This window comes from Periplaneta americana, chromosome 7 (assembly GCF_040183065.1).
Source record: "Periplaneta americana isolate PAMFEO1 chromosome 7, P.americana_PAMFEO1_priV1, whole genome shotgun sequence".
Lineage (NCBI taxonomy): Eukaryota > Metazoa > Arthropoda > Insecta > Blattodea > Blattidae > Periplaneta > Periplaneta americana.
In genome coordinates, this window is record NC_091123.1 from 149,698,977 (window position 1) to 149,716,813 (window position 17,837).

At 33.8% G+C, this 17,837-nt stretch overlaps 1 protein-coding gene across 1 annotated transcript in view; it reads left to right on the plus strand.

Annotated features, from left to right (window-relative positions):
• Positions 1 to 6,418: 6,418 nt before the first annotated feature.
• Positions 6,419 to 17,837, plus strand: part of LOC138702799 (uncharacterized) — a 60,657-nt gene continuing 49,238 nt past the window's right edge. Inside the window, exons 1-3 of the mRNA XM_069830096.1 lie at positions 6,419 to 6,656; positions 12,403 to 12,544; positions 15,819 to 15,927. Coding sequence (XP_069686197.1) covers positions 6,437 to 6,656; positions 12,403 to 12,544; positions 15,819 to 15,927 — 471 coding nt within the window. The 5' untranslated portion in view covers positions 6,419 to 6,436. The remainder of the gene's footprint in view (positions 6,657 to 12,402; positions 12,545 to 15,818; positions 15,928 to 17,837) is intronic.

Below are 17,837 nucleotides of genomic sequence, written 5' to 3' on the forward strand. Positions count from 1 at the left end.
TATTTGCTATTTCGCATTGTCTGTAATGAGGCGATAGTAGCGATCCTAGTGGTTAGCAACTATCTATGGATGCATATTTACTACGTATTGAGCTTCGTGACTGTATATACTAGACCAGGGACCGTCAAGTGACTACACTCTCGTGCGTACGTACAAACCCTCTAGCCCTGACGTACGGCTGCGGGCAAGGGTAGCTGCTTCCACAGTGGCGGAGCTAAGAACTTGTATGTGAACCAAATTTGTGATAAGAATGTAAATTAATTTCAGCTTTTAATTGAAGCACGCTTTCACTGTTAATTGCACTATACTGAAAAATAGTACTCTATACAATTTTGTACAGTTAACTATATACGAAAGAAATTTTTGCATGTTTGCACAATAATGAAACAAAACAAAATATACACTTTTATACAGATTAATATACTGTTTGTCTTCTTCTCATTGCTATACAATTCAATTAACAAAATAAAACAACAGTACAAACGTTGTTATTCAAATACAATTCTCTGATAACAGTACTTTTTCTTAAACATCAGAGATCCGCTGCGATTTTTGCAGTTTTCTGTTAGTAAGCAGCTATTTAATTCTCGGACCTATTGTTTTAGTACCAGCCAATCGCAAACATGCTTTCAATTGTTCATCACTTAGTTGTTTCTGTGACGTGACTTTGTAAACTTCATTAAACAAAACAGTGTTTCGCATACGTAGGTTGTCCCGAACATTTACAACGTTCTTGCAGCAAGATTGTACTGTTTAGGAAACCTTTCTCGTGGAAAACAAGTATAGAAATGGTTAATACTTTTTCTGTTTTGATACTTATCCTTTAGCTCAATATCGCTTTGTAAATCAAGTATTTGTAATTGTAGTTCAGCAGGAATATCCAGGACACTCACTGAAAAAGATATTGCAAATATCTTAAATTGTTGTTCAAGATCTCTAATATCCTCAAATCTACGTTCGAAACTTCGCACAATTGTTGCATTATTCTTATGTATTCTTCCATGTCCAAGGCTTTCCCATGTACATCCATAAATAAGGCAGTTTCATTTCTAAGTGCGAGAAAACGTTCCAGAATTTTTCGACTTCACCACCTTACGTCGGTATGGTAGAGTAAATCCCCATACTGTTAATACCATCAAGCAGTGCCCTGAAGTCCCTGTGATTGAGTCCTTTAGACCTTATGAAATTAATTGTTCGCATAACAACATCCATTACATTGCTAAGGTTCATGTTTTTAGCACATAAATATTCCTGGTGCAAAATGCAGTGCACCGGTGCCCCCAAGCGACCTCGATAGGTTCCACCACTGATAGACTGCAGTGTACAAGTGTACTGCCCGCAGTGGAAGCCGTAAGTAGGCCTGTACGCCCTCTCGCGATCTTGACTCGACTTGGCGGAGCCTGTACTAGACTGTGATTTAATGCAATCAGTAATATTCTAAAACACCTTACTTAAAAGAAAACTCATACTACACCTTTCCCATGTGTATTTCAGAACTGGTCAATTTAATTTCAGAAAGAGCGATTTATACTTGAGATTAATCAATTTAATTTTAGACAGCGTCAATTGTATTTCAGATTACTCAATTTAATATCAGATCGTAATTTGTATAAGATATTAAATTTAATTTCAGAATGCGTCATTTGTGTTTCAGAAATAGTACATTGCATTTCAGAAAACATAATTTGTATTTCAGAAGAATGAACCTAATCTTATAGGCCTACTAGTTTTTCGTAACATAGACATAGGACATATTCCACAGTTAGTCTATACTGAAGCTCCATTTCACTTGTGTGATGTAGGCCTACTATAAAAAAACTGCAGGAAAATCACAGATCAAACAAGATCTAATGATGTACACTATCAGACAACATAAATAAAAGATTGCTATGGAAACGCTTTGTAATATAATCCCCACATACACTTTTTCCAGATGTATTTCAGATATCATTGGATCACAAAATGACAGGTATTGCTGAATGTCTCAAGAAGTCTGGAAAGTTTGACATTTATGAAGAAGTACATTGTATTTCATCCACTGGCTCCACCAAACGTGCCGACATCATAGCAATTGATAACAACCAAAAGATTGGCTTCATAATCGATCCCACTATAAGATTTGAGGGTGCCGAATTCCAACCACAAGAAGTAAGACATTATGAACCCTGGAAATAATTGCTCTTTGGTGCAAGGGGCACTATATCAAAATTTTGTATCAATTTCTTTCATCGTTTCCATATTGATCTTTTGGAACTTCAAGATATAGCCATTAATGTTTTAAGACATTCCTTGTTAATTGTAAATAACCATCTGTACAGCTCTAGGCCTATATATGAAAAATAAATTATTCATGTCGAGGATAGCTGCCCCCCAAAAATAAATTAAATTAAAATAAAATAAAAATAAAATTTAAATTTAAAATAGAATATTGTTGATCTACAATTAATTTAGGTGCTGTTACCGCTCGGTACCCCTTTTCAAGGGCAGCTATCCTTTTTGGATTCTTCTCTCTCTCTCTAAAGTAATTTTATAAAGTCTGAAGTTTTTTCTTTCTCGAATGGAGTGTTGTTAAAAAGGTACTCGGAAGTGCCAACTGCACAAATTTTAAACATCAATGTGTTAAGAAATCAGTGCCTGTATTTAAAATGTTATTTCATTATGCAACTATCTGAAATAAATGATGATTTCGGGAGTACAATAATTGACGTTCTCTGAAATACAAATGACTGAAATGAAATAGAATTGATCTTTACTGAAATAAAATTGACTGAACTGAAATACAGTTGACGCTTTCTGAAATAGGCCTACAATTGACTCAACTGATATACAAATGGTGTTTTCTAAAATACATTAGATTTATCTGATATACAAATGATTCATTCTGAAATACATCTGGAAAAGGTTAGAACATACACGGAAAACCAAAGTGATCACTTTCAGACTACTGACAGGACGCGATTTACATCGACTACGTATTATCAACTCTACAAATTTCCTGTTACATCTGAAGAAGATATCATGGATGATCAACACATCGTATTCTGAACACGAGGAGGCATTATGCAAATATTGGAAAGCTAGATCGTTAATGGCTTCACTGCAACACGCTTCGGTCCAGGGTAAATCTATTCTATACAAAGAATCAATATTTAAGTTTCTATTTCTTATCTTCTTTGTCTCAATTTATATAAGTTACACTATTAACAATAAAACTAAGTTATAAGAGTAAAGTCTGAAAAGGAATCAGAAGATGAAACACGTAGTAACGATTACTTCTAATATAGGTATAACCTTAAAGAAAAATAAATTCAGGGAACTGAAATAATGAAGTTTAGACTTTCATTAAAAAATGAAATTGATTCGATTCTGGAATGTAGACTATGATTAGATCGTAAAAAAAATCCGTTAAAAAGATAAAAAGGGCAATAATGCAACAAAATGTAGAACATTTCCTAAAAAAAATAGTCTTTGTGTTGCCTAAACCCCAAAAGACACAAAACTCTATAAGGAAGAACATACTGTTTTATCGTCGTTAAAATCGACATATTTTCACACATTTGAACATAGAAACTATCAAAAAATCTCTACAAACTAATTTCAAGAATTAAGAAGAATTGCCAGTTCAATACGTTATGAACATGCAATAATTTAACATGAATATTTCTCAAAGCAAAAGCCTTATATTTCTAGAGGCAAATAATCTTAAACCCTCAGCTTCCTGCTACTGCAACGCGGGCCAGGAATATTTCTGGAGTAATAATTCATGCTAATTCAATTATTTGATGTAATAAATAAGATGAAAATAGCAAGGCCTTACCTTGTTGGCGAAAGGTTTAGTCCACCACCATTAGCATCATCTGTACTTAATCCATTAATTTTATTATGGATTACCCAACAAACTTAATTTATACAGATTTTTAAGTATTAACTATTGAAGAAATTTATAAATATAGTTTACTAACTTACTAGCACAGAAATCAAATAAAACATAAATCTAAAGGACATGAATATCGTACTCGAAGACAAAAGTCTACTTTCCCATTAATTGAGCCTAAATGTCATACAAGTGCAGCTCTTAAACATGGTGCTAGTTTCGGCCCAAGACTTTATAATAAAATTACAAACCATTTTCCAAGTTTGAAATATTTTTAAATTGAACATTTTAAAAAATAAATTTATAAAATTATTCATGATATAATATAAATATTATAATACTAACAAATGTGTGTATTTTTTACCATTTTATTTCTGTCGACCATATTTAGGTTTTTATTGAATATCACTGGCTTTTCTCTGATTATCAATTTATATTAAATGTGTTTTTCTCTTTTTTTTTTTTTGCTCTTGTGTGTTATTTGTCGGCTTGAATTAAGTTAATTACTGTATTTAATAAACAGTCTTTGTAAATTTTATGTTATATTATTGGCTAAGACCACACCGTACACGAGTCTGGCTCTTACTGTAGTCACTAGAAACATTTTTGTTTTATAAATTTAATTTGTACTCACTTTGCTAGCTAAATAAATAAGTAAAATAAAAAAATCCCCTTCGGTATCCCATTCCATTGTCTGGTATCCTGATGTAGCCAGATATTCGACTGGATTAGTTGAGGGGTCCCACTCCATGAGCTGCATGACATTCTCGGCGTCGATGCCTTCCCACTGCAAGGGCTCCTGTTGTTCCTAAAAAATTTCAGAAATGTGGGATAATAAATGGTAACAATTTAATCGACGATAGTGAAGTTTTAAGGACTATAAATGCCGCAATTTGGCTCACTTCAGAACCAGAAAAAAAAAAAAGTGAGATGTTACATGATGTAGAATAGTAGATTGACGCAATTAAATTAGTCTTAGGCCTATTCCTGAATAAGTGGATTCTATGAAAGATTTAGAGTTCACTTTCTCTGTCGCTTAGGGTGTGGAGGAGGGCTCATCGACTCTTTCTCGCTAGCGAGATCTCTTCAAGTGTGTAACGGACGGATCTTTAGTTACAAGCCGGAGCATGGGTAGGTTTGGCAACGCTGAGGGGAGGCGAAATAAGGCACGACGTTTGATGTTTTAGTGCTTTGGTTTAGTTATCACGTGTACATTTTCGACATTAATTTATACAAAAGTAAGTGCATATGATCAAGATTCAGTGTATTGATGTACGTAATTTATTACAGAATCCGAAATGATATTTTGAGTTTCAGAATACCGCGTAAGTACTTGCATACAGCCACTTATAACAATACTACATTATGCAACGAGCCTATAATGATAGTAATTAAGACGCGAGTATGTTTGTTCATGAAACGAAAGCAAGCGAGTTTCATAATTTTCATACGAGCGTCTTAATTACCATTATAGGCAAGTTTCATACGACTTTTTATGCTCGACATTATTTCTGACTTGAAATTATTCAGAAGTATTCATTTTATTCGAATCTCACTGAAGAGTGGAAATAACCTTGTGCATAGCTCGTAAATTGTGAGATGTGCGCAGACGCGAAAGTATTGATTTTTTCCGAGGAACAATAATGTCATTGACTTTGATATAATTTAGAGAAGAACATGAACTAATGTTGATATAACCTGGAAATTGATTTAGAATTAAAAACGAGATGACAAATTGAATTTATTTATTTGAATATTATTTACAATTAACGCTAATTATTATAGTAACAGAACATAACCTTCTGCGACACTATTGGATTTCCAGCCTCCGTGACGTTTCCCTCGTTGTCTTTCGATTGCATATCCGAGAATAATCGAAAACCTGAACTTTAATGAATAGGTGTACTTTAATGACATGCATTAAAGGACTGCTACCAGGTGTATAATTACTACATTTCGGCACGGTCGAGCATAAAAAAATTAAAAGCATGCGTGTTTTTTATTGATGATACAAGGGAAAATGGATAAATACTTAAAGAAATGTTTTTGTACCAAAATGAAATAAAGTAACGACGTCTTCTGAATCCTAGGTTATTAGTGGAGTGAGAGGCTTAAATTTCTCTAATTCTCCTACAATTACAGTATAATATGATTTCGATAACATGCTTCGACAAAGACACGAACTCCTGACTACTGCTACCGTGACACAATGTACGAGATGGACCGCTTGATTCTGGAAGCCTTCGTTGTTTTCTATAAAGCTAGAAGTGAATTTAATTTCTTTACTGCATCTTCATCTCTAGTAGGACTAATGTGTGGAACAGTTTCCATATCTTTATTGAGTAGATGATTACATTCTGAGTTTACGATGAAACTCAGGCACTTCTATAATATATAGACACTATAATATATATCAATTTTGTTACTATTAACATGGGTTGACGTTAAAAGTTGATTTGAAGAACACAGATAGCAACCAGTTAAAATGAATAACGAAACAAAAGAATCGTTCCTGTTGTAGAAACCAATTCTATTCGTGTTGTGGTACACATAACTAGAACAATGAAAGAAGTTTATTTAACTTTTATTTTCGTAATTTTAAGTGAACACAGTATTAAAGCTTTTAATACAGAGAGTGATACGCAAGGAAGCAGACAGTCACCAGTAAACATCGAAAGAGAGTGCTGCAAGCCTTGTCCAGGAGACATAAACGAATTACAATACTCCTCAAACTATTGGCATACAGATGGGATTGCCACAATAACCAACACTGGAGCAAATGGTAATATTCATTACTCTCTCTAATCTATTTGTCATACATTTTTCTGTAGTTTATGTTGCAGTTCATTGTTATTAGTGATTAATCAATTTATTGCTGTAGTTAAAACGCGTTTATTCGATGAGAAGTGTTCAAATATAATAAAACAATAATAATCACGAAAATAATTTCTAGTAATGTGGTGTTTCTAACATAATCAGATAAGGTTTTTCAAACACGATTTTCTAAAATCTGATTTAAACGATGGTCAAATTAAAATCCGTATGCTCAGGGAAAGCCTAAACCAAACTAAGTTAATTGCCATACTATTTTTTGGTTGAAGGAATATTTTGTATTAGACATTTTAAGTAAGTCTTTTTTATGATGAAGAATTTACGTTTCTCCGTACACAAAATTACGAAAATAATTAAATATGAAACGTAAAATTATTCATAGATATCTTGGGGTGTTCAGGAAAGCTTCGTCATTTTCCGAATCATTTCATAATAATTTGGAAAGTATTAGTTGCAGATATAAAATAAAAAAGAAGCTAATGTTTTATATCAGAAAACTAAAAGCTCCACTTAATGCGATTTGTATTTGAAAAAGCGATGGAACTTGAGAAAATTCCTATGATTACGTGTAATGTTTATAAGTACAGGGATTACGGTAATGGAAATAGGATAAATAAATACAATTTTCTGTAAGATTTAAGTGAGTCTAATGAACAGAATAAAATAATAGCCTATATGAACAACAATCAATCCTACATAAAAATAGACTTTAGATTTAGGCCCTACTATTAAGAGGACTAGTAAAGAAGTGTTCTGAACCATAGAAATTAACAGTTAATATTGCATAAAGGCACGCGAGAATATCCCATAAATATTGTTACTGTTATTTATTCATCTGTATGTTAGCATTGCGAACCTTGTAATAACTTTCTATAGTTACTCATGTATTGTGAATGCGTCTGTTCCATATCCATGTCAAAGCACAACTAAATAACATTAGTCTTTTTTTTAATTCTACTGCAATCCTGTATGGATTATAATGAACTCTTCTAGGTATGTTAAGTAGGCTTAAATATGCGGACTCCCTTTATGTAAATATGAATGGACTCCTTCACATGTTGACTTGGTCGGATATGATGTAAAATTTATATGGCGACTAGTGGAATTTCCATTACACCAAATCTTTTAATTTTCCTATTGATGTAGGCCGAATATAGATGATTATGATGATGATGATGATAATAATAATAATAATAATAATAATAATAATAATAATAATAATAATAATAATAATGCTTCATATTTTCTGACAGAGTTAAGGCCGTGAGACCTTCTCTTCCACTCAATCAGAGGATAAAAAGGAAATACATGACAATATAGGCCTAATGTTAGTAGGCCTACAACAGAAAGTTACAGATATACCTAAGACAAGATCTAAACAGAAAAAAATATGCATAAGCCAGAAGGTTATCGAACTTAAGGGTATATGTAAGTGAACGACTACAAATATTATCAGAAAATGCAGGTTCTAAATTTCTAAAATTTTATAAGAAAATGAACTCACAATTGGACAAAAATTACAAGGTACCACAACAAGATTTATTGGAACTTAAATATCTGATAAAAGTATAAAAAAGATTACAAATAATATTTCTCAAACCAGTTTTATCAGAGTATGAAAAAATAAAAAAAAAATAAAATAAAAAAAGAAGAATTTTGCACTTACGTATATAATTTGGTAACCATAACATTGTTATGGTCTCTCTGACACTTCAATATTTTTCCTACATGTAATAAACACTTAATTCTGAAAAGTAGACTACTCTCAGACATGTAGAGTTGTTTATTTTAATACAATTAATTTGTTATTTGTCCTATATAAAAATATTAAAATTTACATACTCTTTTGGGACCTAATTTTTCTGTTTTCAAAGAAATGGGCAATATTGTAGTCTACTTTTTGCATAAATTCATGTTAAATCAGTGTACAACATTTCAGAATTCTATCTCTAATGGTTGCGGAGTTATGAAATAATGTGTGAAAATTTTCAAATTTTGGAAAATTTAATTTAAAGTAAAAAGTGAATTCTTAAAAATATTATTAGTAACCTTTTTTATACTTTTATCAGATATTTAAGTTCTGATAAGTATTGTTGTGACACCTTATAATTTTTGTCAAATTGTGAGTTCATTTCTTCATAAAATTTTAGAAATTTAATGCCTGCATTTTCTGATAATATTTCCGTGTTGTTCGGGTAAAGGGGTATAAGTCATTTTTTTTGTCCAGCTGGAATTTTGTTCCCCAGATGAACACACAAGTTAAATTATACAAGTGGGTGTGCAAAAATCAAAGAATACTAGCGGTTGATGTGTTTTATTTGTGTAGAAAATTATTTGTAATAAGGGTTCCACGTTTAATTTTCATTTATGTCCGAACTCATATTTATGACTTATCTCCCTTTACCCAAACACCACAGATTTGTGGTCGTTCACGTACATATACCCTTAAATACCTACTTAAACTAGATGACAAATTAAATTATATGATTAGGGCCTATTTTATGAACTAGTTACAATTGTGAATTTTAATTTATCCCCTGGGACACAGTGCGTTCTAAAATAAGATGTTTCACTTTGGACTTGAAAGCGTTTAAGATCGGGCAGCCCCTAATGTCTGTAGGTAATGAATTCCAAGAACTGATAGTTTCTATTGTAAAAGACGAAGAATACGCGAAAGTTCTGTGGAGAGAGACTGACAATAGTGTCGTGTCGTGATCGGGTATACAGATTATGTGTGGATAGATTATGAAATCGTGATGCAAGGTATTCAGAGACTGATGTATGCAAAATCTGATAGAGAAGAAAAACCCAATGCAAACTGCGTCTGTCAACCGACCGGAGGGAAGACGGTGAGATATGACCATAGAGACGGCCTACATAATATAACCGAACACAGGCATTATGGACACGCTGTAATTTTTTAGTCAGATCATGGCTCAGATGTTACGGTCTACATTTAAAATATTTGATTACATAGGTCTACATTGAATTATATTTTAAATGTTTAAACATCAATCACTGACACTAAAATGTAGGCCTACTTTAGTTTCTTCTCAAGTTCTTACTGGTTTACAACTTAACTGGCATAATGATTAAGCGAATATATTTTCTTATAGTCCTTGAAATGCAATGAAACGTACCATTTAAGAAATCAGTACTCAAATGTATACATTTTGTTTACATCAAAAATAGGTCGTTTTCGTCGTCTATTTGTTACCATAGTAGACGTTGGATGTTAGGTTCACGGGTTCAAGTCTGGCCGAGTGTCACAAAATCTGCAGTGGAAAGTATCGTTATAGTACATTATGCAACGAGCCTATAATGATAGTAATTAAGAATCGAGTATGGATATTTATGAAACGAGCGCAAGCGAGTTTCATAATTTTCATACGAGCTTCTTAATTACCATTATAGGCGAGTTTCATACGACTTTTTATGCTCGACCATATTTCTAACTTGAAATTACCGGTATTCAGATGTATACATTTTATTTGTAACTGACAAGATCGGAAGTGACCTTGTTCTAGGTCGTGAATTGTGAGATGTGCGCAGACGCGAAAGTATTGATTTTTTCCGAGGAACAATAATGTCATTGACCTTGACATAGTCCCGTTAAACTTGATAATATTATAATATTATAACCTTGAATATTGAATTCGACATTGAAAAATGAGATGACAAATTGCATTTATTTGAATATTATTTACAATTAACGCTAATTATTATAGTAACAGAACATAACCTTCTGCGACAGTATTGGATTTCCAGCCTCCGTGACTTTTCGCTAATTCTCTTTCGATTGCATATCCGAGAATAATCGATACTTGCGGTTTTATAACGGTACAAAGCTGACCTGTCATTGGATGAACAGTTGTAACCTGAGTCGTCATTGGCTGAAAGACCTGACCTTTAATGAGTAGGTGTACTTTAATGAGGTCCATTAAAGGTCTGCTACCAGGTGTATAATTACTACATTTCGGCATGGTCGAGCATAAAATAAAATAGGCTACTGCTATATTGAAGTAGTACTACGAGAGAAGACAAAGCCAGTGGGCGGATCCAAGCAGTGCGTGTTGCTGTAAAAGTCTGGGGGCAAATCGCAATATAGCGAACGTAGAAGCTCCGCCCACGACCCCTTTCACTCTTCCCCTACTAGCTCATCAGACACTCTACGTGATAGGCGAGTGTTGTGTCGAATGCACATTTCATGTGGGTGGGGATAACTTCCCCTACTGGCTTTCGCTATATTGCGATTGGATAAATTAGTATTACGTAGTGTATTCCTTTCTCCTCTTTCCAGGGGTTGGAGTTTTGAACGCCTCTGCTTTAAGGATACATATCATATAAGTTACAGTAAAGGCTGGTCCACAATAAACCGGGAACGGAAACAACAAGAATGAGAACGTAAATATTGTTAAAATAAATATATGCATTCACAATTAACTTTCATGTTTCCTTTCCGGCTTCGGCAATCTTCTCGTTAATTGTGAATATTCACATTTAAATACATTTCCGTTCTCATTCTCGTTGTCGTTTCCTTTCCCAGTTTATTGTGGACCAGCCTTAAGAGGATTGTAGCCCTATAGTATAATAAATATTCCCTACAGGAAGTTCTACTATCAACACCTGGAATGCACCTGACAATACGTTTCTGAGCTATGTAAATGTCATTCAACATAGTTTCAGATTCCCAAAACCAAATACCATATGAAAGTCTGACTCGACTTGTGCATTGTAAGAGACAGTAACATATCACGACTAATTTCGAATTTCATAACAATTACTGACAAGTTTAAAAATTACGTTTATTCAGTGGGGTCTCCAAGACATAATGATGATCAAATGTAACACACCAAAATTGTAATATTCCCAGTTACATAAATATTGATTTGAAATAGAAATATTTTTGACTTTCATATTTTTCTTACGAAATTCATGAAGGTGAATATAACCCGTGTTATTAACATTCAAAAAGGCAAGTTGTTATTAAATCACAAAATAAATTAATTGATAAATGTACAGTATAATGTGTCCCAGAAATCTGAGAAGAAACAAAACTAATAGCCTTTACCCTAATCCCATTTAGGAACAGAGAGGAGCAGAACAATAGCTAATAACTTATATATATATAATTCAATCTTCCTCAACTTGGTGAGGTTGCCAAAGACAAAGGATGTTAAACAGTAACATTTAAAATGACATTAAAACTGTCTTACATGAAATTTGTTTACAAGAAACTAAAATTTACAGTAGATAATAATTCACGTAATGAAAACTTATAAAAATACAGATAAAAAAATAGACTGAGAAAATTCAACTGTAATTTGAATTGAAATACAAATGTCGCCGTAAAATCTGCAGAGAACCCTTCGAAGCTATCATAGAAATTTCCTTAATTGTTATTGTTGGGACTCCAAATTTATGAAAGAATGACACAAATTGTTTTGTTATGGTCCCTCTAGCGCCCACCATTAATCCGATGACTTCTATATCCCTGAGTTTATATGATGTTTTGTAATAAGGGATAGTGGGTTCATAAATTCTCCATACAGTATAATTACGATTAAAGCCTACTTTATACAAGAATAAAAATCAGCACTTTTTCCTCTTCTAGGACGACGAAGACGGCTCCAGGGATATTTCCTTCTGACTCTGGTAGCAATTTAATACGTATTTTTTATTCCAAACATTTTCAGTCAAGGTCACCTTCAAAAGCACACGTGGTCGTCCCACTGTACACGGAGGACCACTGAATGGCTGCTACGAGCTAATGATGGTTTACTTCCACTGGGGACCGAACGATAACAGAGGCACTGAACACGCTATGAGCTATCGCAAGTAAGTGCATGACCAATCCAGCTTTAGGACAAAATAGCCGAGGCCGGTGTGCTCTCATGCTGTTGGTATGGGGAGAGTATGTTATCGCTGATTAAAGGCAAGAAACGTAAAATAATTTCCACATATCACTGGGCATTAAGGACATTGTTTAAAACAAACAAGACATGGATGTAGCCAGAGGGTTACCAGGCGTCCGGGTGATATTCCTTAGTTTTTGATGCGTCCGCGTACTTTAGGGAGGATTTTACTAAATCGTCGGAGTAGGTTATGGTTTTAAATAAATAAATTCATACACTTTTGAAAGTTAATTATAATTGAAACAACAATATAGATTATAGCTAATGTTAGTTTTTATTTATTTATTTATTTATTTATTTGTTCATTTATTCATTCATTTATTTATTCATTCATTCATTTATTCATTAATTCATTTATTCATTCATTTATTCATTCATTTATTCATTCGTTCATTGATTCATTTATTTATTTATTTATTTAACCTGGTAGAGATAGGATCGTGAGGCCTTCTCTGTCCCTCTATCAGGGGATTATAACTATAATATGAAGAATAAAATTACAATTACAATTACAATGAAATTCAAAGTACGAAAATATTACCTGACTAATGAAAGCTAGACAATTTATCATAGAAGTTAAGAACAAAGAATGTTTTTGTATTTACTTAATTACAAATTAAACCTAGAATAACAAAATTGTATAGTGAGGAAATTACCGGATATTGAAATATTTTGTGATAGATTAAGAGAACTATTTACAAGAATCCATGTCTGAACGAGTCTCAATTACTGACCAAGTGCCTAGTAAATTTGCATTTGAATTTAATTTTTTTCGACAGTCCCTGATACTAGCAGGTAGCGAATTCCAGAGTCTTGGCAGGGCTATTGTGAAAGAGGATGATATGAGTATAGATTGACAAATCGAACTGAAACCCTGACCGAGTTACTACGTGAGCGCTGGCTGTCTTGGGGAGGAGCAAGTGAGAAAGCACGGGGGGATGGGAGAGAGCACTATGCACTATGTACTTGCAGGTCCACTCACATTTTGTCAAACCTGCTAACAAAAGCATTGAAAGGTTGACTAGTTGCCTGCAATGCTAGCAAAATGGAACCTTCCTAGCCGACAGTCGAGACAAAAATGAAGAATCCGTTATTGTGGTAATACTGGAGAGTGGTTCTTCTATTGGTCGCGATGCCCACACACACCCTCTCAGATATTTACGTGGTGATTGGTGACTGAATGACGAGGAGTGAGGGAGAGAGAAGAAAGAAAGAGAGAGATTCCAGAAGTTGGCGTGTTTTACGGGGTTTCACTCGAAGTTGTCAAACTATAGGTGCGATGCGATGGTATTGTGAGTATTGTTTCATGGCGAGAGCGTGTGTTCAGATTATGTGGGAAGAAAGGTAACTGAAGCGAGACGACAGGTACGAAGTATTAGAAGAGTTCAAGATTTCGATCGAAGAGAAAGAGAAGTGAATGTAAATTTATTTTCTTATCTAGTTTAACCCAACCTATTGCTTCCAGGGATGGGGTAATATGATCATATTTATGAATGTTTTACAGATGAAGAAAGTAGTGTCACTGAATTGCAGCGAATATAAATTATCGAGGTATACAACTATCTTCGCTGTCGAACCTCGATATATGATATTTTATATCTCGCTGCGTGACGCGGTGGAGAATACAAGTTAGCGTTAGTCTACTGCAGCCCTGGGCATCAAGGGGAAGGAAAATGTCCTTAGAAACAAACACATAGTAAAACGCTGTGCATTACTGGTAGATTTTAGGCGACGAACGACACATGCCTTATACAATTCGTCACTCAGAAATGCTTGCCTTCAGATATACTCGTATTGGTCGGATACATAATTGACGAGCAGACATGGAAAACGGTATAAGTGCCTCCGAGGTCAGATTTTGTTTTTGTCATGGAATGTTATATATGTAGCAGCGCCAATGTCATAGTAATGGATATATGTGCCAAACATCCGTCAGTATAGTCAAACGAGTGCATTCTAGATGACACTCGATATAAGTCCCGTAGTATAGTACTGATGAACGATATAAGCGCCACCTAGTGTATGTTCTGTGGAGGGTTACTCGCTGTGTTGATCTGCAGTGAATGTAGCGGTTTTGTAGCATTTATCATGGAAAATAACAGGCCACTAACTATAAAAATATCTAAGGCAAAGAGTTGTGTAGAAAATAGGAAACTACGGCAGCAAGGGAAGCCATACACAACTGCTAAGGGAGAGGGTTTGTAAAGCCATGGTTCCTGATGAGATGCAGGACATTGTAAGTTCGGCCAGAATTAAAAAAAAAAAAAACATTCAAAGTGATTTCAATGAAATCTGAAGACTTCTTGGTTGTGGCTTCAGAAGCTGATGGGGCTCTAAATACGTTAACATTGCCTATTATTCACGTATCATGGATTCGAGTTGTTTGTGATCATGCAACAATGGTCCTTACCAGGAATAACTTGAGTGATTCTGAACAGTGGAAAACATATCAGGTTCTAAGAAGAGGACGAACACTGCAGTCTATTACAAATATGAAGAAGTTTGCAATGCTGACTCCTAAGAACTCTTTAAAGGCAGACCTTCTGGCAATGCTAGACTTCATGAACACTAAGTACCATGGTTTTTATAAAGACCTGTGCCAGTAAGAAAAACAAACAGTTTCTCATGCTTACAAATCAAATTGTTAGTGTTTTATCTTTTAATATTCACAAATCACTCGACTGTTTGTACCGTTTTCAAATGGAACTTATATCGTTGTCAGACTTTGATAATGTGGGAGCCAGTTACACTACATAATATTGCCAGTAATGGGTTTTGTTTCACAGCTTAATATGTTTGCAGGGAACTTAATTGGATGTTGAGACACTTTATGTTGAAAAAATTAAAGTATACAATTTTTTTTTGTGTTTTCCACATTTTGTCATTTTGGCACATATACCGTTTTCCTTGTCCAGTCCACAATTGTCTTTGCCGGGGAATGTGGAGGGGAGAGTTAAGGGGTAGTATGCAGTACCTCAATTGACGTATTAACGCCCAGACTGTCGAAAAAATGGGTACATCATTATTATTATTATCATTATTATTAGTATTATTATTAGACCTACTGTTGTGCTTAATCTTTAATGTCAAACATCTGTTGATCAAAATCTTCCCTTCTACGACAAAGTCATGGTATGATCGCAGAAAATTTGTCCAACATTTGAATTTAACTGATATTCAATTGAATTTGAGTGCAGGTTCTCCATGGAAGCGCACTTTGTGCATTACAAGAAAATGTATAGGGGAGACGAAGAAGCAGCCCAAGAAAATGAGGACGGCGTTGCAATCATAGCATTCTTGTTATACGTAAGTAAGCCCTTATGTTTTTTAACCAATTTGAGATGAAGAAATTTAAATTATTGTGTTTTGACAATAAACGATGTAAAGGAGTTGTATTTTATGATAGTATGTTTACATTATTATTATTATTATTATTATTATTATTATTATTATTATTATTATTATTATTTATAACCTCTGTATCCTATAAAAATGTGTCAAGTTGCTAGTCTTGCAAACATTAGTAGCCTATCATCAAATAATATTACACAAACTTAATTTGGGTTTAAATTTTTTACCGGAAGTTTTACTATCTCTTCATAGGCCTACTTCGCATATTCACAAAATACTTTCATGAGACTAAAAATCGGTTTCCAACTTTTATGTATATCCACGTTTTCAGTATCCTAGCAAATAGTAGACCCTTCTAGTTTTCCGTCTGTATTCAGCGACTTTTCTTAAACTATCTGGCGGATTATTTTCATATCTGTATTTCACTTAGAGATGGTGCACATGAAGCAATATTTTAAGGCCTTTATTAGAATAGACAAAATAAAATTGGCTTTAGCAATATTTTCAAGTAATTTTTATGTGGTAAATGAAATAATAGGCCTATAGATAGCATTTCTACAGGAAAGAGTTTAGTCAGAGAAATTAATTATTATATACGCAATTACGCTAACAACTTCTTTACACATGTACAAGAATTACTTTCTAAGATTGAAACAACTCTAGTCATTACTGAAGTAGAAAAATATTGATGATGATGATGATGATGATGATGATGATGATGAAAGTCGATTATAATTAATAAATTATATTAGAAGCGTTTTACCTCCGCCCAACTTCAAGACAGGCGTATAATGAGACCCCTGTCATTGGTTGAATAGCAATTATACTTCTTTCTTCCTCTGGAGGCAATGTTTACATCTCCTGTCAGACATTATGGAATGACGTATAGGCTGCATATCAATTTAAACATTTTAATCTTTAGATGAGGTTAACTATTATCAGTTATTTTCTAGTTATTCATTTAATAAGAGTCTAATATTATAGAACTACTGATTCAATATTAGGCCTATATGCATTGTAAGAATGGAACGAGCTATTAAACTCCATTATCCTATGCTTAAAACGTTTGTTACTAAAATATTAGCGTCTTTTTCTTCTACTTATGTGAACATTGTTTTCACAAGTTATACTTATTAAACATAAAAACAGGTCCCGCCTTACGGACGAAAACACAGCGCAGTTGGGAAGTGCCGTGTGTAACATTCAGCCGGACTTTGTTGCCTTTTCAGAAATATGCACAAAAATAATTGAATGTTAGAGTTTTGTTTTAGTCATTCAGTTAATATATTTATCTGTTTGAAAAGGGGGTTTTCATATAAGTTATTTTTAAGTAATCTTACAAATGAGGTCTGTTTTTTTCCTTATTAAATTATTCATTAATTAATATAGAACGATTTGCTTCCTTGCAATAAAGATATTGAGATTAAAGAAAATACTGCTTGATTATAAATATAGCACATTCTACCTAGAGATAAACAGGAAATGAGCTATGAAATGTTGAGTTCAGCATGTGCACGAACCACCACTGGCTGTAGTTTTCGTGCCAAGTACTTATCCCTCGTCTCCGTACTTCTTAGGCTGTCTCTCGTGTGTAATCACAGCCGTTCGCGTTTTGATCACCGCTGTTCTAGAGGTATGCATTTTAGTTTAAAGTGTAAACGTTACAATAGAATGTATGTACAGTAGTGGCAAAAAAACCGGACCGACCCTTGTAGCTGATTTCAGAGCCTTGTTCACTCCAGAGCACGATAGATTGGTAACTAAGACTTTCGTGGTTCAAATCCTGCCTGGGAAGGAAACTTTTCGATTGCTGGTAAAATTCATGTTCTGGGAATAATAAGTTAATTAAGTAGTAAAATATCGCT